The sequence below is a fragment of the Lampetra fluviatilis genome, chromosome 39 (assembly GCF_964198595.1).
Source record: "Lampetra fluviatilis chromosome 39, kcLamFluv1.1, whole genome shotgun sequence".
In the NCBI taxonomy this organism is placed as follows: Eukaryota; Metazoa; Chordata; class Hyperoartia; order Petromyzontiformes; family Petromyzontidae; genus Lampetra; species Lampetra fluviatilis.
The window spans coordinates 9323294-9347729 of NC_136313.1; the positions used below are offsets into that span (position 1 = coordinate 9323294).

The window sequence follows — 24436 nt, forward strand, 5'->3', positions numbered from 1 at the left end:
GCGGTTTCATTGATGAATGTGTTGACATGTTAGCATGTGGATAAGAAGTCTCAAGTGGCATTTTGTTAAACATCATAGGCAACATCGTCCGAACAAGCTAAAAAAATGAATTAAGAAAAAACTTCAAACTCAATACAAATAAATGACAAGTACAGTCCTGTAAAAGCTCTTGCCCTAGTGTAATAATTGTGTAGATGTCTATCAGCAGAATGCAAATGCGTATAATAACGTCTTTTGTTCTTCTCAGTAAATGGAAAAAAACCCACACAAGATAACAGAGCATCACAATGCTGCTCTTTATAACTGAGAGAATAAAATAACATTACTAATTGCCCAGCACACAACAAAGTACACAACAAAGGCTCTTTATTTAACTGGCTTGCCCAGTTTGGTTTCGGGGCACTTAGGAAGCAACAGCAATTGCCGAGAGTGCCGCCGTCAAGGGCTGTGGGTGCTCCAAGGAAAACGCTACCCGAGTCTGCTTGCGCCACACATTTGAAACCCACACGCAGTGCACCGCCCATACAAGGCCGCCACCGGCGTATCCCTTGCAGCTGTGCCGGTCCGCACGCAGGCACTTAACAGGTGGAGCGCGGACCCACCTGTTAACGCACCACGGAGTGCACCAACAAACGTCAAAACGAATGAGACGACGCATTTTTTTTCTCATCTCGCCACACCTGGTATGTACCTGTTACCCGCCGTGTGTGTGTGTGTACACGGTCGTCTTTGGCATACGTCGCAGAAATGTTCAGCAGGTGACATGAGCATAATCATCACAGAAACCCGTTCACTACTCCCCGCTTTGACATAGACCCTGTCCGTGATGATGAATAAAAACAATAAAACTGTGTGCTCAAATCATTTCAACAATTTTCAGCAAAAAAATTATATGGGCCATATATATCTTGCTTTTATTTCAAACAATATAAACCCTCATTTTTTTACGGCCCACAAGCTACCTGTGTAAATATTATATTCAAGCCACCACACACCGTGCGCTCCCATTCACCCTGGCGAGGCAACTCAATTTGCTGTGCACGTAGCATGTCAGCTGCAGTGCTGGTGAGAGGCTGCTGATGGGGTTTGTGGGGGCAGGGGCTCCGGGCGAGGCCAGGGCAGCTTTAAGGAGGCAGCTGGCAACCGGTGTGGAAAGAGCGGGCGATGGGAGGGACTGGGACTGAACATTTGGGCAAAGAGCTCCATCTTATCTTTGCCAAGCAGGGGGAAACAAATGCCCGCACCAAATCTCGGGCAGCTTTAAAGTGCATGGCTGCACCCTGCTCCACCATCCCTCCCCTGCACAGATAAGCTTGAATGGACAGCTCGACAGTATCTCTTGTGATTTTTCTCTTCTCCCCACCCCAGCAAGCCTCCGTTACAAGCGGGAACAGAGCGGCAGTGTGTGAGACCCTGTCACCGCACTGAAGCGTGAGTGTCAGATGCCCCCAAATCAGATTTTTCACGGTGGCATAAGGAGCGGAGTGTGGGGGTGGAGGGGTGGGAGGGAAGGTGGGGATGAGGGGCCTTACGATTGATGTTCCCGATTTCATCAATTTCATTTCCCGCAGCTCCCCGGAGAGCTGGCGGGGGTGGGGGTGGATGGGATGGGATAATTTGAGCAGCTCGGCGCACGACGCTAGATTGCTCACGGCACGGTCAGATTGAACGGTGGCGCCTGCAGCCGGCGCGATGGCGGTGGGTGGGGGGGGGGGAGAAGCGCTGGCGACCGGCGCGTCAAGCGAGCGGGCTATCCTGAAAAGCCATTTACCTAAAACACGCGGGCCTCGCTGGACACCCACATGCGAAACGAATCCGAAAGTAAGCGCCGCGGGTGGGAGGGAGGGCGATTAAACACGGGTTAGGGGGCGCGATGGTCACACACATCTGTGAATCCAGTGCTCCAGTAGGTGGGCGTTTGTGGATCGCACAGACCTCGTCAGTGTGTGCACGAGACACCCAACATACTGGACTAGGTGGCTGGTAGTTGGGAGTACAGCAGGTAGGCTCTGAAATTCTGCATGGAATGTTGATAGTTTTTTTTCCTTTAACATGTAGGCTTTCACGACCAATATTATTCATAAGAGGTTTTTTGGGTTAGATCGCATATATATAAATGCATCGTTAAACCCGCCACCACCAGACACAGCCAATAAGTAAGGTTTGTTACGTAAACAAAACGTGCCAATTAGTTACTAGTACGGCACACCGGTGTGTTGGTGAGTAAACCCACAGCATTTACAATTCGAGTACGATGTTTCTCCAGTAATTACGAGCACCATCAGGCGACAGCCACATTTGTGGAGAAATGCTCCTGTTTCGTTCAAAATTACGAAATGTCATGGTGCTGGAATTTAAAATGTTGTGGGTTTACGCTCCAACACATTGGTGTGCTGTACCAGTCATGAATTGGCATGTTTTGATTACGTGACAAACCTTACTAATTGGCTGTGTCGGGTGGTAGCGGGTTTAACGACACATTCATATTTACGTGATCTAACCCAAAAAAACCTGTTATGAGCAATTTCCTTGTACCCTTTGATTTATTTAAGCGATCTGAATTCCTCGCACGCACAAAAATGCTCGCAACGGACTGGCCAACTATCACAAAGAAGGACACTGCTGAAAAATAGTCTTTGCACTCAGTGAGGGTTTCATGGCTAAATAAAGATTGCATCGTTCATTACGGTTGTGGAACTCTAATTCACCATAAAACATACTTGTCCATCTAGGAGTTTATCTTCCAGTGAGTAAGTTTCGACGGGGGAATAATGCGTGCTTATTCTGACTGCAAAGAACCAAGTCTCTACGATATTCATCCTGAAACAATATATATGACATTTCACCTCGGTCAAAAAACATGTGATCATGTTTTTTTAACCCTGCGAATATCATGGGGTCTGAGCCATTTGGGAATGGTTGTGTAAAAATAAAATTGGTTCACATATGAGGGAGACAAAAGGAGTAATTTCAGTGGGCTTAAGCCATAACCTTTGTGAGGCATATTCTAATGAATTAAAAGCAGTTAAAATGGCACGGATAATTTCCTAGGCTGGAAGTTGTGTGGATATCACATGGTTGACATTTTATTGTGCTTAGTGTGCAACACCATGACATCCAAGCTATTTTTATTTTGATACGTAGACTGTAAATTTCACGAGACAGAAAGGCTTACCAAACCACACGTAATATGGCATTTTTGTCAATGTTTTAAAATCCCCGGCTAATGCTTTTTTTCTGATCCCTTAATGCCCCTTCTTACATGTAAACAAACAATGCGGTAAAAATACATTTTAAAATCCCAGGAGTTGCCAACAAATCTTTTAATCTGTGTGCAATACAAACCGATAGGATACTGTGGATGAAAAAGAACTGACGCAAAATTTAAGTTTATTTTCTCTTCTGCAGAAATTGCAAGTAATCCTATTTCTTTTCTGATTAATTTGAATATCCTCTTGTATACTGGCTATTGGCCCCATTTTCAAGGCGAAAACTTTCCGTGCTCTCTGAGAAGAGGATGCTTCTAAATAGCTGTGTAGATCCAGGATTTAATTTCAGAGCGCCAACTATTGTATGCATATATGTTAACTATAAAGTTGGAGGTGTTGGCAACATTCATCAGCCTGAATGACAGAAAAGGCAGCTGCATTTTCTTGGCAGATATTATTCGTCGGGGCATTATCTTTGCCAAGCTATTTGACAAGTCTGTGGAATAAAATTCTTATATCGAGCATGTAGGAAGTTTAAAAAAGAGTTAAGAAACATTTATATTCCCAGAGTTTTGTATATGCGAAATAAGCCATCACATTCCGTGCTCAACCACGGAGCGAGATGCAATGTCTAAGTGGCATCTACTCGTCCACCAGAGGGTCTGTAGGGAAAATCTAATTGCAAGCTAGTTTGAAATTCAAAGCCTATTTAGGAATTCAATTCGGAGTGGTTACAAGCCACGAGTATCCATTGTTTTTATCCACAGCTGATTACATCAGAACCTTGATGACATTTTATCTCAGACTTGCGCTTTCCCTTGGGCCTTTTAAGCAGCTTGCAGTTCAGGACTTCCAGCACTGTTTACAGTACTGGACAGTGACGTCACTGTTGGGTAAAGGCGCAGCCATGAAATTGCTTGCTCGTGGCACTGTTGGCAGAAGAGCCTCCAGGAAAGGGAAATCTAGAAAACCCCTTTAGAGGCCATTTTTGGCCCGGTGTCTTGCTGGAGGTGGGAGTATCTACATTGTACCCCACCACTCACGACTTGCTGCTTGACTGTGGTGTACTCATTTCACCTGCTGGGTGGATAAGAGGTGGGGGGGGGAGGGGAATGAAGAAACTTGCCCCATTGTTTCAACTGCCGTGCCGGGAGATTACACCAGCGAATTTTGGATTGCAAGCCCAGTGTGCTGACCTGTTACACCCCGGCAGCATATTAGTTAAGAAAAAAATGTATGCTTCACTCAGTGCAGCTGAAGAGCCACATTTTACTGCAATTAAACGATGAACAAAGAAATAAAAAAAATACACCGATAAATATATTTGGTGAATAGGGATATTATTCTGGTTCTTAAATGTACCAGGTGATATCTCTTATTCACAAGTGGGTCTTGGTTGTGTGACCGGGCACAATGACAGTCAGAATGAAGTATAAATCACGTGGAGAGCTGCACTGTTATGTGGAATAACAATGACGCATGCTCAGGATTTGAACAAAGCAGATAAGCCATAATTATGTTCTAGAAAGAAGCTTGTTCCAAATTGAAACAGACATTAGATATTCCATTTTGTAAAATTGGGACTTTATATACCTGGAATTTATTTATTTATATTCCATTATTTTTCTTTAATAAATTCACAGTGCGATTTTGTGCTACCAGGTATTTTATTATGGTAATGAAAAGCAAACAAAATGTGACAACTTACCAACTTTTTCAGTAAATTATTTCATTGCCCGCAGCATGTCGAGCAAATATACTGAGCACAGAGGTAAAGTATAAACGGTCAAAGAGCTAGCGAGGAGAAGTGACCGTGTGAAATTCTGAAAGATTCCCACAAAAATAGTGTGTGTCAGACAAATAAAGTAATCTCTGTAGTTCTTGGCGTGTACACTACATTATGAACATAAAAACCTTTTGAAGGGTACGGCCGACGTGTACACAGCAGACACGACTTTGATGGTAACACAATGCCTTTGGCGATGCAGGTCTCTCACACATTAGGATTTCAACCAACGTCAATGCCGTTACCCCGTGGTGCAGTTCCTCATTGCATGCTGCACTGAGTGCCCTACTGACTTCCACAGGAAGATACAATTGCATATAATACACTCGTGCCTTGTCACATGCTGTGTGGCCATCGATACAACACCCTCAACCGCCACTCCCATCCCCGACCCACCTACCTACCAACCTACACAATAAGCACAATGACCTCTGGGCAAGTTGGATTACTGCACTGGCAACTAAATATCCAAGACTTAATATTACTGCCTAACCTGCTGCAAACTGTCACCCGTGCGACACTACGAAGCAACTTTTTACGTGACGGCTCTGCTCGGCCCAATTAAGCGAGAAGTCAGCCCAGTCTGTCGAGTGTGAAGGTGTCATCACTTTATGTGCGCAGCCAACATCTGCCCGTGCAGCAGCCGTGGGATGACACGCACTGGTGCGCGTGCACTGCCAGCCGGTGCCAAAGTGAGATAGGGCCTCTATTTATCCCCAGAGCTGGTCGACTGGAGGGCTAGTCTCATCATGTCTCCATCCTGTCAGTCCGTCTGGCCAGCCATCTGCGTGCGTTCGTCCACCAAGCGGTCGGGGGGCGTGTGGGGGGCTGGAGAAAAAAAAATCTGAAGTAAAATGATTGAGTGAATACACTCTGGGACGTTTTGGGGTTACGAGCATGAAATAAACATAACACACCACTAGTAATTTTTATAACCACTAGATAGCTCCTTCCTGCTAAATAAAGTTTGAAAGAAATGTTCACGTCTCCAATTGCATTAACTTTAACCGAGAAATTCCAGCTCAACTTTTCACGGATATTTAAATTTTGCATTAGTTCGTGTTCTCAAGTGGGAAAAAAATGTACTCTGACCTTTTCGTAAGCATATTCATACAATGTGGTGGTTTTCACCTAGCAGGCCAAGCACCCTGAGAAAATATGCAAAACTACAAAAAGGTCAGTACACATGTAACGTGTACTTAAATATATATAAGTCTTGCGTTGTCTGTATGTATATATGCCACTCTGTGGGGAGCGGTAGTGTCGCGGTTAGCGCGCTGTGCTACGAAACTGACGGCTCGAGTTCAATTCCCGCTCATGGCCAAGACCAGGTGACAATCATCTTAACGAGTCCTGGGCCTCCCCTAGATCAACTTGGCCTCAAATGAGTACCTGGTGTGGTGTGTAAACATCACCACTCAGGAGACAAAGGCGGCCGAGAGTGGCACTGGCCACCTACCCCCTCGTGTGCCGTGCTGGCCTTCATAGGTTCTTGCTAACAGCACTTGCCCAGTCTGTTACATATCTATGGGACCTTTAACATGCTATATGGGGGGGGTCTTTGTACGTGCCACTTTGAATCTTATACACATCCACATTTTTAAGCTAAGTGTACAAATTTGGTGTCGATTTGAAGCCCATTGTCTGTAAATGTGGAAGCTTAACTACGTTTCACGACCTTTCCTTGCAGAATTCTGGGTGCGAAACAGGACTGCAAAATTCAACCCGGGTACCCTAAAGCGCTTATATGCATTGAAAAACCGAATGTTTTACTCCTGTTCGCAAAGACTAACAAGTAGATCCTAGAATAAAGCCACACCCAGATGGCTTAACAGTTGTTTTGTGTTTGTGTTGCGAAAACATTTTGGAAGCAACGATTCCTGCTCTAGAACAATGCACAAGTACATCTACGATGGCTATGTCAGGAAAGATCCTTCTGAGAAAGCAAGCATATGGGGGGGAAAGAGAGAAAAAAATCTGATCGTCAACTAATGAATCTAAATTCAAAATTCCACTATACAAGGTTGCCGCTTAAAATGTAGGTAAACCTAGCAATCCTGTACCGCGGTGTAAAGCTGAGAACTCAATTTCTAGGTGCGTCAGTTTTAATCTTCACAAAAATAAGTCAGCCACGATGTCATCAAGCCCTGTGGGTTTTGGGGACCGTCTTTGGAAAGCAAACACGTGCAAGATCTGTATTACCAACCCATCACAATAAAGCGGACAATTCATCACACTGTACACTTGAGTTTCGTTTGATATTGGCTACAATAAGGCAGCCAAGCCAACTCGAAAGGAAAGCATTCTCCTCACTGTGTGAAATCCTAGCAATGCTAACAACCGCTGTGCATAAAAAAATATAAGAGAAATGTTTTTGAATTGGGAGTATTTTACCAGAACGTCTGAGAATACAGCAATGATGTTTGCAGATTATAACACCGATAACCATATATCCCTTGGCACATAATGGCCTTCTGACAGAAGTGATGGTGGTGTTTTAAACATATCCTTTTTCCCAGATCTCAGAGAAAATAAGATTGAAATGGAATGTGCATGAATACAAACGGGAGAAGACAATATCCTGAGGCAAACATGAAATTTTCAATGTATTCATATTTTTTTACATTTCTAAATAGATATTGATTTAATTGGCCAGGAAATGCCACCACCAAGCTGCCATTACTATGGCAAAGCAATGAGCTGACAGCAGAAATGAAACTACGCAGACACACAGTGGCACGCATGCACACACATGGGCGATCTTATCAAGTAGTTTCTGCATAAGGGAGGCTCACTTAAAAACATATTCCAATGGGCTGATAAAACAGCAGGGAATTTGATAGAAGCTGTGGAGGCCCAGGCCTCTATTTTATACCACAGTGCCCTCTTAAATAGGTCACTCAACTACACTCAAGCGCAGCTCAAGTCCCTTTCCACCCCGCTGTTCAGGGACTTATACGAGAATCGCAATAGAATTGGCAATCAGGGGCAGTATTGTGCAAACAGCTGTGGAGATTTTTTTTCCCTTTAAACACTTGAGCATCTTGTTATTTATAGCATGTGCCCCTTTATTTCTGAATTCCTTAGGTACGGCAGACTCCCACTGCAGGGAGGAGTACACATTGACACTAAAAATATCTGCAAAGTTGTGCTAGTTATGTGGGCTATTCCGACGCAACCTTGGAGTGGTAGGTCAACTAATGATGGATGAAGTAACACATTCACTTTTCTCCTCTTTCCATGCAAAGGCCGTTTTGATAAAGGGGCAAGATTGTAGAATTGGACATAGGTTGACATTATCACGTGCCCATTTCCATTATCTGCAGAGCAAATATGTCAAAATGGACAGGGCACTCCTTGTATAGAAGCAAAGGGGGTGCAGTACACATTGTGCACACAAACACACACAGTTGTGTTCATCCTGCCTTCAAGACAGGATTTAAGCATTGACGAGAAAATAATACACGTGCAGTAAGATGTGGTTGTTTTTGACTGCAGCATATTAGGGAAACATGCCAATTAGTATTGGATAGACATACTGGACAATGTATGCCAGTATAAACTTTATCATTTATAAAGTTGAAATATATCATTCTTTTAGCTCTTCCAAACCCATACAAGGAAATTGGCAAAGATGACTCGTCTTATACATGCACACACTATTGGCTGGATGACAATGCTCCTGACTGTAATATGTGCTTGAGAAGAGATTAAAGTTCGACAACGGCTAAGATAGCAGGGCGCACATTAAGAAAACTATAAACTGCAGAAATGCACACAACCAACGGCAGATTTTTGAACGTTAACTTTTTAAAAAGTACATATAAACACAGCGACAGTAAAATTGAGCAGCGGCTGGGAGAGACACATTGAGCTTAATAATTATGAAACGGGCCAAAGTTTCCTCACCACCGCTGCTAAAAGAGGTGACAAGAAGAGCAATACCCTAATCAAAGCAAGCTACGACGTCGAGGTCAAAACACTAAAGAGCATTTTCACCTTGTCAAATCAAGAAACATCTCATCACAGCAACCACTCCAAAGCCACAGAGCAAGGTGTGTGTCTGAACAGACTGGCAATCCCACCCTTGAATGGCACCAAATCACGGTTCTAACATAAGCCTTTCCACGATGAATACAAATGCAAAAAGGCTGAAAAGCGGCCCGTTTGAAGACAAACACCGAGTGCACTCTATTCCAACCTAATGTGAATGTACGACTCGTGTGTGGCACAGTCGGTGACCGCCTACTGCGAAGCGCACATTTGCAAGTGTGTAGATGTGTGCTGTCGATGTTACTAACCACTGCCATGAAAACGCAGAAACATAAATACAACGAAACTCAGCTATTTGGGCCCTTGCCTCTTTTTGCCACAATTTGAAAGGGTTCACACGTAAATTCTGTGACAAAAAACCCAAAACATTTGCAGGAACAATTTCAGAACAAATATGCAATTTAGTGCATGATACACAAGGTGCCCCATTGTAGGAACACTGAGTTTAGAAGAAATTTAGAACACCGTGTCCTGCTAGACAGATGAACATAGAACAACAAAGACAAAGATCCCCTGTATAGCCATAACAGACTGTCGGGGCAAGCACTATTAGCGAGCACCTATGAAGGCCAACACGGCACGTAAGGTGGCCAACATCACGGCGAGCCACCCTTTGTCTCCCCAGTGCTGATGTTTACACACAGCACCAGGTACTTATTTAAGGATGAGTCGACCTAGGGGAGGCCCAGCCACAGTTCAGATATTCGCCACTTATTTTTCCCACAAGCAGGAGCGGAATTCGGGTCAGGTTTGTAGCACAGTGCGGGCTAACCACCACACTCCCACCTTCCACTTGCAAAAAAACAAACACAAAACCTTGACACTAACAGCAATCCCACAAGTCTCCAACATCTAGAGCACGTACAGCACATGCTAGACATGTTGATAGGCAAGACCTCATCACATTGTGTACTGCCACCTTCCTCTGCCGCCCCAATTATCGAACCTCTAGATATGTCACTGCAAGGAGTGAAAAAATAATAAAGAGAAAAAAAGGCACTCACCTCAATCAGCCACGATGGGTTTCCTGAGCTTATGAGGGCCCAACACACTCAACGATCACTCACAGTGCGATAATGGCATCGTTGGTGGATGTCGCCGCACTCACGCATTAACCCCCCCCCCCATACAGAGGCTGAGGGCCTCTGCAGCCGGGCTGCCTGCTTGTGATGTAAAGTTATCTCATATGCGATCTATTATTTAAGCGCCTTTCCATTCAGTGGGGCCCCACATTAACGAGAGCGCCATGCTGCGATGCAAACGCGCGCTTCTTTCTATTCTTTATTTCATAGCCGTGCCCTTTTCCCACAATGTAAAAAGGCGTGGGAATGCTACGCTCGCATAACGCGTGCTCGGGCATTTCAGTGCCGTAATAAATAACAATACCAGGGGACATGCTGGCTATGTTATTAGGAGGAATATAGTTTTGGTGGCAGTTTTCAATGCAGTAGTGGACATTCTTTCTTTGAAAAAAAGATTGAAACAGATAACTACGTGAGAAATAATGGGACATGGGTGGCATATACTTATTAGCACCCTATACGGCAATGGTAAAACGATTTTTGACAAATATGGGAACGCATGCTCTTCCCTGGGTGAAGGATTTACGGGTATCATATATATTATGTCGGACTAAGAAGGGGACACGTGATCAGTCTTGGCACAATGACTTATTTTGTACAAGATAATTTCTTGAACAGATTATTCACAAAAGAATTCATAGGAAAGGAAAACACAAAAGTATATTTCCAGTACTATACACAATAAATGTTTACCGACAATACCGTATCTTTTACATGCTCATAAAATGTATTGTTGCGAATAATCAAAGTGCAATTATCGCTCGCAAATCCATCTTTGGAATAATAAGTGAGGCAATTAGGGGGGACTTTTGGCGAGCGCATATTTCACGCCAACTGCAAGATTTTTCCTATTAAAAAAGCGACAGCTATGATGAGGTTATTGAAGGAGGGAAAGGTTTTTTTTAATAAGTCAGCACACAAAAGACAAAGGATCCGAGATAATGGAGAACGAAGGCTGGGTGATGGATAGCCGCGTGTTTAATGTACCTCTCAGCGACGAGCAGCAAACGATCGAGCTTTAACATGAGCTGGTAATCGAGGCGGTGTGAACGGGTCTCCCCAATGCTGTCGTTCTCCTGGACCCGGTGGCCCAGAAACACCGGGTAACGACTGCTATCTGTCAACGAGAAAATTTCATAAAAACAACAAAAAGCCGATTTATTGTGGTCACAGACCTAGCACCGAGATTTTTAATTATCTTCCGGAGTCTCCACCAGGCTGTAAATCGACGGCTCCAATTCCATTTCCTTGCAGTTTCGGTGGCAAGGAAGGGCATTTGATAAGAACAATAAATCTGCAAATGTAACAGATTGCCTGGAAAATTAAAAGACACGTTTTATTAACAGAGAAAGGTCACCGCTGCCTTGAATGCATCCATCAGGTGTACAAGGAGTTTGAATGACCTATTCCTTTAATCAGAATGTGTTGTGTGTCAAGAATTTATATTTAACTGTAAAGGTAGCGTCGTATTAATTTTAAAATACATCATTCTGCATTTTAGAATGGAGTTTTTTTCTTTCAAAAAGATGAGCTTGTTTTAAATCTTTCTTTTAAATAATGAAACATTTTAACAGTACCCAAAGTTGACCACTATAATTATTTACACATAGAACATTTAAAATTGTGAAATGTAATAAAAAATACTCTTTGTAAAACACAAATTAGTTCAGCAATAGTAGTACATTTCATGAACAGCAATAATACTATAAAAATACTATACACAGAATAGCATCTAATAAAACATCACACTATTGACTTTCACATTTATGACCATCAAACTGCCCATGTGACCAGTTCCCATGGTGACAATAATGGACTTTGACAACAGCGTTATGAATGAAAGGTACACACCGTTTACGGAAAACGTTTAACCACACAAGCAGGCACGGCGGGGGCTGGGCAGGACGGACGGACACTCACATTTGGCGTCCAAGACGCTGATGGGCTTGGGGTCCTCAGGGAAGCAGCAGAGCGGAGTCGGGCGGAGCAGGGCCAGGAGGATGAGGGCCGTCGGGGGCAGCACCGGCAGGTGGGCCCCTCCGAGGCCCATCGTTACGCGCGGGGGGGGGGCCGCGCCCGGTCGCTCTCAGCACGGCGCCTCGCTCACCTGATTGGTCACAACGATGACACGACGTGTGAAGGGAAGGCGTCGACCCCCCACCGCGTCCCCGGTTCCCGCTAACGCCGCGTGCACGAGCGTTTCGACCCTCGCCTTTGCCCTCTACAATTACGGTGAACTCTTGTCACCCGTGGGATTACTGTCCATTTCCCACCGATTTCGTGAACGCCCCCCCTCACAGTTAAAGAATCGTCACGTAGGTGTCGGACCACCCCCTCTTGCAGCGCACTACATCGCTGATCAATTCACATCAATCACAAGTGTTTTAACCTTCTTTTTTATAAAATACTGTAACGCTAAAATTTGTCAACGTCTGTCTAGGCTCAAATGCTTTTTTATTTTTATGAAAAATTAAAATTTTCCGTGAACCGCCACTTGGTAGTTTTACACTGGGACCAAACTGCACATGGACACCGTCCCCGATACCAGCAGTTGTGGGCATCTTGTGAAAGAAACAACAAGCCAAATAAAACCCATCATGAAGGTCATTTTACCAATGGCACCCAGGCAACTGAAAGAGGAATGGTTAATCTGCTTTTCTGCCTTACGTGCGACACAATTGAGGATGAAATTTGCAGCGAATTGCGGGTACGCGGCTACTTGAGCCAATTCTTTCCAATCTTACAGACTTGCTGGCTTTAGTAGATTGCACGGTTTTGAGCAGGTGATAAATAGCAGCAGGCAATCACGGAAAAGATTGCTGCAATCACACAAAAAAACCCACCTCAACACTGGCACTGACAGAATACACGACGATTCCTAAGCCCTTAAATTCCAAGTTATTTCGATTGTGGTATGGGGGCCTACTAACTCAGATGAAGTCAACACTTCCAAACATTTACACTCAACTTGATTCGCCACAGGGCCCTTTTGGATGCTACACAGAACTGTTGAAAAATCAAACACTGACCAATTTTTTGGGGTGTTTTGCCAAGACAATTGAAACACTGCATCGAAGGAATGGTTTCCGGAGAGGGTACAGAAAAAAATACCACTACAACTTTGTGCTACAAAGAGCCAAATATCACATCAATCATGTGACACAAAGGATACACGAATCCTGTAATTTGCCCTCTTCCCGATATAACGTGTAAACTTGTGATGGTAGACGCTCCACACATACACACACTATCAATCTCTGTAGAGTTATGCTGTGAGAAAAAAGCAATGCGAATGAAAACTATGGGATTTAAATGTACACTCTATGTAACCTGGCAAGATACCCACACCACTTCTGATAAGAAACCAAAAAGTTATTAATCCAATCTCCAGAAAGTCAGTAGCCAGTAAACAGGTTCAAAACTTTCAACTACTGCAGCCAAAGCTCTACTTAAAACATCCAAATGGTCTTAGCTGCATTTCTGCAGCGTTGCAGATCAATTGACATCAATCGTGAGAGTGTTTTAAAGTCATGAGCTATGAGAAGCCAGGTTCCTTGCAACGATAGTTCTGCCCAAAGGGAGGTAAAAAAAAAGGAACACGCACGCAAACACACAAATTGGGTGTGGTGCCAAGCACAATCAGCAGAATACAAAAATTATCTCGGACTGACCTCATCAACTTTCAAACTCACTATCCACCACAGCCCAATTCAAAGAACGAAGTAAAACAAGCACAAAGAGAACACCGCAGTTCCAAGGGCTGTATGTACCAAAATAACATGATTACATCTCAGTAAATGTATATTTTTGGTATGAAACACACTAAGAAACCTACACTTACCCAAACACCACTTATGCTGCAGTACTATCATCGCCAAATAAACACAGGTCGAATGACAATTTATTGAAAGTTTTACAAATACGAATTATTTCTGAAAATATTTAGTGCACCTGAAGCATAAGCATTGATTACTTTTATGACTAGCATTGCCATAGGACATAGAAGATTGGAAAAAGATCAACAAGATCCACGTAACGAGCATGATTAACATAAGATATAAAACAAAAACGTAACAGTTGCGCAGAGAAGCATGGAGAGATGCACGTTTGGAATAACAGTGAGAGACAGAAAGAGAAATACATGGATTAGAGAATGAACATTTGCATTAACAAAACCATCAAGAAAAGTTAAGTAGGCTTGGGCAATACACGTCGCTAGAAGGGATGATGGACGATGGCCAACAATAAAAACGGAGTGGCAGCCAATGTGTGGAACGTGTCCGAGGGTACGTCAAATGATGAGAAGGAACAATGAGATCAGTGCATGTTTAGGTGCTGGTTGGATTGTTAAAGGTGGCGGTGGCTTGGGGAGGCCTTCTTCCAGCAGTGGATTGATCATGGCCTGATGATGAAGATGATTACGAATGAGCAATAGCCCTTTTCTATAGAGGAGAGATGGCGTTGTGAAAGTGGGTCAGGGTGTACCTTCAGCATGCAGTTCTGAGAGTGCTTGCAAAAAAGATAACCTCAGAACTTTTCTTTAAAACTGTCACCGGCTGATAAAGGTACATTAGCACATTGAAAGATCCTTATACAGCGCACTCGATTAGTCTGACAAACCGTGCACAGCCTTTCTGATATTACCCTAAAATGTGAAGGAATGCTCAATAACCTAATAGGAAATTTGGTACAGTATGTCATATAAAATGGAGCAGCATTTCTTTTGTCAAAGCTACGCAGGTTATATATATACGTTTTGAAGACAATTATGTTTTATTGCACACCGTATCTGTAATGTAAAAAAAAAAGATCTAAAGGTACTGCGCCAGTACAATAATCTGAAAACCATCTACGAATCATACACAGGGCAAAAAAAACCGTGCCATTTAAAAAAAACCACACACATCCCTTATCCACAGGCACTTGATAATATGAAAACAACAAGACAATTATGACCAAAAAAAGTGGGATAAAACGTCCAATCAATAGAGCTGTATCAGCAAAAAAATAATACCTCGCTCCAGTAGCCTCACCCACACAAAGACAATATTTTCCTTCCGCAGAGACCGATCCTAAAAGCTTTGAGCGACACGTGTGGTGGGGGCAATCGACAGCTGTATATCCGATCGCACAGACATTGCACGCGGCTGACATTAAAGCCCACCTGGCTCCACGAACGGCATGTTTTTTTTTTGCATCACCGCCAGCAAGCAAAGTGCCTAAAAAATGTGAGCTTGCCTCTACGGTCCTGGACAAAGTTGTAAGGTATTACTTTGGCGCGACTGTCATGCAACTATTCCCACGCCATGATTGGACCTCAAACAACCGATCGCGTCAAGATATATTTGTATATTCTGAGCCTTTAAAGATAGTTTCACTTTAGGCTACTTGTACTTGTGAGCTCTGATAAGAACTTAGCCAAGTTTCACAGCTGTACTCTACCGCTGCTAAGGTTGTAACGTAGTCTAATTATTGATGACTACTGATCCAGAATACTCACGATCATTGCATTTATCCGAAACCTCGTCACCCACTCACAGCGCAGAGATGCGAGTGAGGCATTGTGGGTAGAGGGTAGGATAAGTCAGGAAGCAGCCCACTTTGTGCCCATACCAAAAGCCTCTTTCTGCACATGTCCGTGACCCTGCGGTAATTGCAAAACGTAATTGCTCAACGTATACCGTAAAAAAGCTCCCGTGGATTGGCGGCATTGATGGTGAAACACTTGGTTTTATACCGCAGCTGTTGGAAAAGTCCTTACAACGTGATTTTGACTCTTGTGCATAGCCACACCACAAGCCGTCAACCCGCAATGCAACGACTGCCTTGGAGGCAACACCTGTCACTTATGGGGCCCCGCATCACACCCCACCGGAAGCCCTCAGTGTTGGAAGATTTCTGTTGTGGCTGAGGCAGTGTCAGGTTCGTGAGAAATAAAACTATAAACTCGTTTTTATTTTACCAGGTAAGGCCCACGGAGCTATAAGCTCTTTTTCAGAAGCGACCTGGCTACAAATGATAGCTCATCGAAGTGGTTTATTTTGTGGAAACTTACAACAGCTAAATACTCTAAATGCATATTCCTAAATGTGGAGTGAAAAATCGGAGAGGGAGAAAAATCCACACAACCACAGGAAGAACATGCAAACTCCAAATATATAGGCGCCAGGGTCGGGATCGAACCCACAACCTCCTGTATACCAGGCGAGGCAGTTAACATCTCGTCACCGGGACGAGAACATGTCGAAGGTAAAAACATGCAGTGAGTGGCACACGTGTTAATTTACTATTTGTGTAATAATTGATTTTGGGTTAGGCCACGTAATGATCTGGCGAAATATTTGTTGTGTAACCGTTCACCACCCAACACGGCCAAAATAATGTAATTGTCACATGTACAAACATTGAACGCACCAATTATTATTGTTTTAGCTTCCCGGTATGTTGAGGAACAATCCTCACAACTAAACTTAGCAGATACTTTTCATTTGTACAGCTGTGGGGTCGGCAACCTACGGCTCTGCAGCCGCATGCTCCATGACGTTATTTATCGAGGACCGTCTCATAATCACGTGCAATGCAGCTCTTGAAATATTGGGTTTGTTTTACTGAATTCGAAAAAAAAATCACTTTTTGTTATTTTGGTTGCCAACCCCTAGTCTTGCTTGTACGTAATGGGTTTAAACGACCACAAAGGCCAACAGGCGTCACGACATTTACATCTACACAGCAGCATGTAAATTTCCTTGGACCCTTGCTGTTTTATATTTATTTAACACCTCTGGGTTCACTTCTTAAGCACCTTGGACTGATATATCATTGCTACGCAGATGATAGGGAAAAATCTCCATCTCTGCCTCCAATCCACTACAACTAACTCACAACTCATCACTTCAATAAAATTAATAAAGTCACTGCTGAATCAGAAATACCTACAACTCAAAACATCCAAAAGCAATATTTTAATAATCGGATCTCCGAAACAGCTGCTTTTCTGAGTGACTTAAACTGGAAATTGATAATGTACCCATTTGCTCCGTGAAACCTTGCCGTTTTTTTCGACCATTCACACTCCTTCAATAGGCATGTTTCTAAGGTGGTCCAGACATCTTTCGTTCACCTAAGAAACATTGCCCGCTTACGTCACATTTTCACCTACTAACCTGGAATGACTAGCGCACGCCCTCTTGTTTTCTTTCACGTGGATTATTGCAATGCTTTGTTACTACTCAGCAAGGACGTAATTATCATATATATTGAAGGGGGGACACATTTTGAGCATATTTTAATATTGGAGGGGGGACACATCCCCCCTCCAATATTAAAATATGCTCAAAATGTCCCCCCCAATATATTGCTATAAAATAGATTTATGTTTATATGATTGTGGTTATGGTTGTACTTTATAAATCCCGAATCTCTGCCATTACATACAATGAAACAAGAAAAGGTAAAAAAGAAATAAACAGAGCAATGTAATACAACACACTATAAGAGATTATTGTAAAAAATAAATAAAAAGTCAATCCTATGTGTTAGTGCATTTTTTTTTATATTTTAGGCAGAAAATTCGTTTTCAAATTTACATTTTTTTTCTGGGGGGGGGACCCCCAGCCCCCCGGGAAGATTTGGTCTCCCCCAATGTTGACTCCATGGCTACGGCCTTGCTACTCAGGGTTGCTATGAAGTTCTTGGACCGACGACAGCTGGTCCAGAACGCGATTGCCAGGATGCTCACATGAAACTCATCCCGTGAGCACATTACCCTGATCATAAAATCTCTGCATTGGCTTCAAATTAAGTTTCGGATACAACTTTCAAGTATTGCTGCTAACATACCAGACCGTAAACGGCCTTGCACCATTTTACATTCAACAATTGATACACCAGCAAGCACCGTCACGACCACTCCGATTCACTGATTTACATCTGCTTCACGTCCCGAGAACTCGACTCGACACCTGGGGTGACCGAGCCTGTGCATGCACTGCTCCAAGACTAAAGAACACCCTCCCCCACCAGTGGTTAGAGAGGCGAGCTCACTCACCCTGTTTAGGTCTTCTCTAAAGACTCGCCTGTTTCGCCTGGCCTACACTTTCTCATGTATGACCCAGTGGACTCTGGACGTTGGTAGTATTTATAATTCCTAACTTCATGCATGGCACACTAAGATCCTTAGATGGATTGCACCTTATAAATGTAAATTATTACCTATCCTAGACTGTGCTAGATTATGCTGACATGATATACAAATCAATCTACACAAGTCTCTAAACACAATTTGGATTTGCCTTACACGTTATCTTACAAACTATTCCACTCACCACTGTCACCTCTACTCCAAAGTGTTTATTCAGAACCCAAAATCCTAGAAAATCTTGAACACATCCACGAAACTAAAATGCATTGTACCAAGGAGAAAGCAAATACAGTACAAGGTCCTCACTCATTATCTGTTATTGCCCCAAACTCCTGGAATTCCATCACTTCAAAATGTCCTCGGTTACTCACTCTCCCATCCAAATCACAATTTGAAATGAAGATGTCTATTCTTTATCCTGGTCCAGCAGTCCACTGCTTCAAAAATGTCCTTGGTTACTCACTCTCCCATCCAAATCACAATTTGAAGTGAAGATGTCTATTCTTTATCCTGGTTTAGCAGTTCCACTGCTGGATTATTTTATCCGCCTGAGGACGATCGCTTGTGTTGCGATCGAGATGTTGTGATATCTTATTTTTAATTATATTTTTCTACCTACGTGACTTTACCGAAAGAACCAAAGAGTATGGATTCCTGCAGTCACTAAAGCTTCAAATCAAGATATTCTTTACAACTTCATTTGCATTTGATATCATATATCCTTGTCTGTTTACATGCTAGTAAAATAATTACCCTATATCTGTTTCATGTACCTGTAACTTAATTTGTAATTGTACTACCATCGGTCTAAAAATCATCTGCTGGAGCCCACCTGCGCTGCTGGGAATGTATTATTTTACATTGATTTATGTTTGCGTGATATTATTGTATTTTATATTTATTTCATTGATTTACATTTGTTAAATTCCTGCATATTATTTTATTTGTTTGGCTCTTGTCATTTTGAGGGCCCAAGTCACTCTCGCAAATCAGACTTATCCTGGTCTCTTGAGTTCGACTTACCTTGTAGAAAAACCAAAGTGAACGTGAAACCCCATTCACTACAGAATAGGAACGATGGAGTAAAACGTGACGTCCCGATGTTGTTTATTCGTCCCATCGCAAGGGCATCAAGTTGTTAACCCTCAATAAACTACAAAAACCTTCTGACTACAGTCCTCTCGGAGGTCGTTTGTGTAATTTGCACTGATAAACAGAGAACACACACACAAGGAAATCCTTACGCATACACAGTGGCACACTTGCACCTAACTATAGTAAACCACAGCACCTATGTACAAGGCAGGGGCTGGTCAAAACAACTGTTACAGAAGCTGCACACACACTTCGGGCCACTTCCTATTATTGCTAATGTAATTGTGTTTTTTTTTGGGTATAACCACACTTGCAAAGAAAATACTTTCAATGCCTTCATCGTTAACAAATGATGTATACGTAATGACGAGTGACACACTTCTCTTGAGATGGCACTTTATTGATGACACGTTCACTTGACATCAGGCAGATATCCCACTACAACAGCAGAGTCTCCCACGCATATCCCTTATATATCAACACCTGACCACGCTCCCTTCTTGAACATTCTCCCGTAGCCACCAGTCCCTTCGCATTCAACTGATACCCGTCATTACCTCCCGTGGCCACTAGTGCATTCACACTGCAGGCTGACTCCCCTGTCATTACCACCCGTGGCCACTAGTGCCCTCACACCGCATGCAGGCTCTACTGTCATGACATATGTATGTAAAACTTCTTTCACAGACGTACGTAGCCAACCGTGCTAATTAGAGGTGCGGAGGGGGGCCTTATGCTGTTCGTTCAAAAATATTGAGGTGTTTGTACGCAACTTTACTCGTACAGTACACAAATACTATCAAGCCTTAAACTAGACTGTGGCGGATTATTATAGCGTCTTGATCTCAACACGTTTTTAACAGCACTTGCACGTCACAACCCATGCGCAATTTATACTGAGTGAGTTTAAAAGCTTCTGTTCAAAAAGGTGATGCATTAGAATGTTTGGCCATCTTCTTGGTACGGCTACTTGCGTTGTGGCTGAAACGTCGTGAGAATTATTTTATTATGTTTTATTTTTATTATTTTATTATTTCCCTTCTACGTGACTTTACCGAAAGAACCAAGAAGATGAATCCCTGCAGTCACGAAAGCTTTAAATCGAAATGTTTGGCCAATTCCTTCTTTTTAAAAGTATTTGGCATTTGTGAGAGGAAGCTGGAGTACCCGGAGAAAACCCACCCATACGGGGGGAGATAACACTGACAGATAAATGAGTGCCCACATCAGATGTGTTTACAAACCTACTTGCTGTCCTGCCATTACCTCGCAGCACAGGAGGTTTGGGAGTTTCACAAAATCTGTGATTATACCAACCCAATCCTCCAAAGTATACTGGGTTACAGGCATGCATATAAACAGCATGCCCTGGCTCTTTGCATTCCTGTACAGATGCGCTGGGGCCAGGGGTTACAGATAGAGTCAGGGATTAAGCACAATACACAGTGTATGCGCATGTGTACCTGCATACAAACACAATACAAGGATGTCCTCTCTAAGCTTACAAGGGCGCTCACCATATTCCAGAGGTTCATGTAATGAATGACCTGTAGTGGTCAGGCACTGAGCTATCATTGCCGGTCATCTGGTGACGGCTGCATTATTGTATTCTGGAAGGTGAAAAAAAATGACTTAGCCAAATTACAACATTAAGTAGAAACAAAATATAAAATGGTATTCTATTGAAAGCAGGCCTACTATGCAATATGCTTTGTGTACGATATACTATGTTTGCAATAGAGCAGGAGAGGCTCGAAATCGGAAGGCTTGCAAGTTAAAATGCTGGTGGAGGGTTTATTCAGCCCATCATCCCTATGCGTTGATACAATGAGTATCGGTTTGTTGGGGAGTCAACAGTCGTTGTCCTATGCATAGACTGGTCCCCGCCATAGGAGCAAGGAATTGCCACTGTTGCCTCAGGGCTGTAAACAAGAGAGGAGCACTCCCTCGTTGCTCATCTCACCAGAAAATCTATTTGATTAGAAAAATAAGTGCAACTGAAATAGCAAAGCTGCTTTTAAAATATTACACAACAGTAGCGATGAGTGGCTCAGGTTGGTTTCTTGGCCTTGGGTCACTTGACAAAATCTCTGCCACAAGACGCTGGCATCAACTCATGGGGCCCATCAGATTAAATTAAATAAGACTCCATCAAGGCTAGAAGATGCTATTTCTTTCGCCTTCTCTTGTGCCACCAGCCGCTGGCCCAGTGGGCGGCAGATGCAAAATGAATAAGAGATTAAACGGTACTTTCGATTAGGGACAGTCAAACATGAACGTGCAGACCCCCCCACCCTCCCTAATTATGCTGCATTACACCCACGATGCACAGTTTGGGTTTCCTTATTTTTGTTTGGACACAATCACTCTTTTTATTGAAAGCCACCAGCCATATAAACTTGACCTCTTTACGACCTTTGGCTACACCGTACGATGCCATCTCGTGTTTACAAGTTAAGAGCCAAAGCTTTTATAGAATGCAATGCAAGAATGCACACAAAGACAAATGACTTAACATCTTGTGCTGCCACTATGATTAGTTTATCAGGAAAACCCTGCTGAAGCAATGCACTAACATGTCTACAGGGCGTGGGAAATTCTGGTGACATTGTCGTTTAAAAATGTTTTGTTACCAATTAGGCATATTAATAGACAACATGTCAATTGACACTCTAGACACCCTTGCAAACGAGATGTTCAATGTGAAGGGATTATTCCAGTTAAAGCACTTGAATACGTAAAAAAAGCGTTCATATGTATTATTGCCATACAATTCTTCCCAAAGTCTGCTGAACCAAACACCAATAAAAACCTACTTAAATATTGTGAACGCAACACATTTCATTAAAAGCATGCTGTGTTCGCAGATGGGTCACCTTTACACTGAGCCCATAATCAGGCTTCATCCTATCTTGAGAACAATTTCCTCCGGTTGTCAATGCCTACTTTCCCGAAAACCCACCAATCATCTTTGACGTACCATAAACGGGGGTTAGCATGTGATCGTGTGATTGGTCGATTTAGTTTCTGACAGGCAGGCGGGCGGTGTGGGGTTATTGGTGTGAATCGGTCTAATGATTGAACAATGAGCCAGATATGACGACAGCAATCGCAAATCGATTGCAATAGAATTTCAGAAAATCAAGGTCCTTGTGGCGCACACACTACCAACCTCTAATGGTCTTAAATACCACGGTCACTCACGCTGATTTTATGGCGATGTTGGAAACTGGTTCTGGATCAAGTCTTCATTTAGATTTAACAGTGGCTGTCTGAATCCAGGTCTCCTAGGATGAAGTATTTTGTTTACAAAAGCCTGGGCAGGTAATTTTCAGTGCGAGCTGCACTGAAAATGACCTAAAGGGTTGCCCAAAAGTTAGGATATTTATTTTAGCAAACGTTCAAACTGACTCCCATGAACATTCATGCATGCATGAATTATCTTTTGAAATAAATGTAGGAAATAAAAATAAGATTGTAAGTGTAATATTTGAACATCAATAAATTGTTTTGTCTCAATTCATTCAGGGTCCTTGGTCGAGTTTTGTAAACGACAGATTTGAGGTGACCCCAAAGAAAGACGAAAAAATATATTAATAATGATAATAGATCAAATATTCACTTAAACCACAAACAATTAAAATTGTATAATGGCAGTGTTAAAATACATCAATTAACTCTATGCACCCTGACTTTTAGGCCACCCTGTATATACAGTAAATGTATACTTTTATCAAACTGCAAACGGCAATCCGGCCCAGATTAACGCCGTACCTAACTAGCATGACGCGTTATACTCTCAGCTGCCGCTGCGCTCTGGATACTGAGAACCACAGTTTTTCCTCAAAAGTGCAAGGTGCACTGCTTTTGCTCCCAATGCGCGCGCACACACACACAGAAGTTGTATTTAAAAAGATGCACTCTTAACACTATTTAAACAAAGAGCAATACAATGGTTTGAACGGTTATGGAAAAAAAACTAAATACCAGACTGCTCTGGCAGTGGTTTACCATTATAAATAAATAATCGTTTTGGCCAGCGGTCGTCCTTCCATACGACAACAGACATAAATTAGGCAGACGTTTCGGACCATGGGCCTCCTCCACGGAGGCAGAGTTCGTGGCGAGGGTGGAGCCTTTTGTGTCAATGTTAAAACAGTGCTGCCCCTCGGTGAGCTCTGAGGATGCACCACTGACTGTATGCTGAGAGATACCCCCTTATGCTCAACACTTACCCTCCTCCCCCTCAGACAGACTGGTGCCTTTCTTCTGAGTAAAGGCACTCTCAGGGGAGAGAAGCCGCTTAAACCCTTCCCCTGAAACAAAGGCCACGGAATTGCACGGCTGCCTTGTCATATTGAGAAAGAGGGGAGAACTTCTACAAAAGAGGAAATTAAGTTCAGAATGCAACCATTTTTAAATACTGCTTGCACAGTAAACATTCAATGCACCATCAGTCCACACGACGAAGTTTATTAGTTTCGTGTTCATATTTCAATTTAACACAGCTATAAACTCATCTTGGGAGCCAAAAATAATTAATTTCAATTCTCAATGAAAAGTACCATAATTGTTTTCTGCACAGCCACCAGGCATGCATTACATCACGAGTGACACGCCGCAGCTGAACAACTGTTTGTTAGATGCCCTGCAGTTTGGCTGAGTGTATACTGATTTAATATATTTCCGTCAACGTTTTAGTTGAGAACATATTTCCATCCACAAATGGGCACGAACCCCACCGACTTTCATTTGACATAACATTTAAGAAAGTATATATATTTTCAAAGATTGTACTGCATATAGTTATTCAATTGCTCTAAACATCAGGGAGTGTAACGCTTGCTACCAGACATGACAATGTCTGAGCGGAGAATGTCTGCTACTCACATGGAACAGGAGGAGAAAGTGTCCTCTTCATTATTCCCGTGTTGAAATAAAGAGTCCGTTTCACATTCCAAACACGTGAACACTGCTTATGTGTGTTTAAAGCACGCATACAAAGGACAATTATGAGCTGTGTCAGTGGTGAAGGGGCCCACCCGCTGTTGTTTAACAAGCGTATGCACAC

General features: G+C 42.9%; 1 protein-coding gene across 3 annotated transcripts in view; it reads right to left on the reverse strand.

Annotated features, from left to right (window-relative positions):
- The window catches only part of LOC144945974 (semaphorin-6A-like), a 147270-nt gene that overhangs the window by 70993 nt on the left and 51841 nt on the right, over nt 1-24436 (reverse strand). For all 3 annotated transcript variants that reach the window (XM_078874668.1, XM_078874669.1, XM_078874667.1), the window contains 2 exons: nt 12051-12237; nt 11118-11247 (listed from right to left, as the gene is read on the reverse strand). In XM_078874668.1, coding sequence (XP_078730794.1) covers nt 11118-11247; nt 12051-12180 — 260 coding nt within the window. In that variant the 5' untranslated portion in view covers nt 12181-12237. The remainder of the gene's footprint in view (nt 1-11117; nt 11248-12050; nt 12238-24436) is intronic.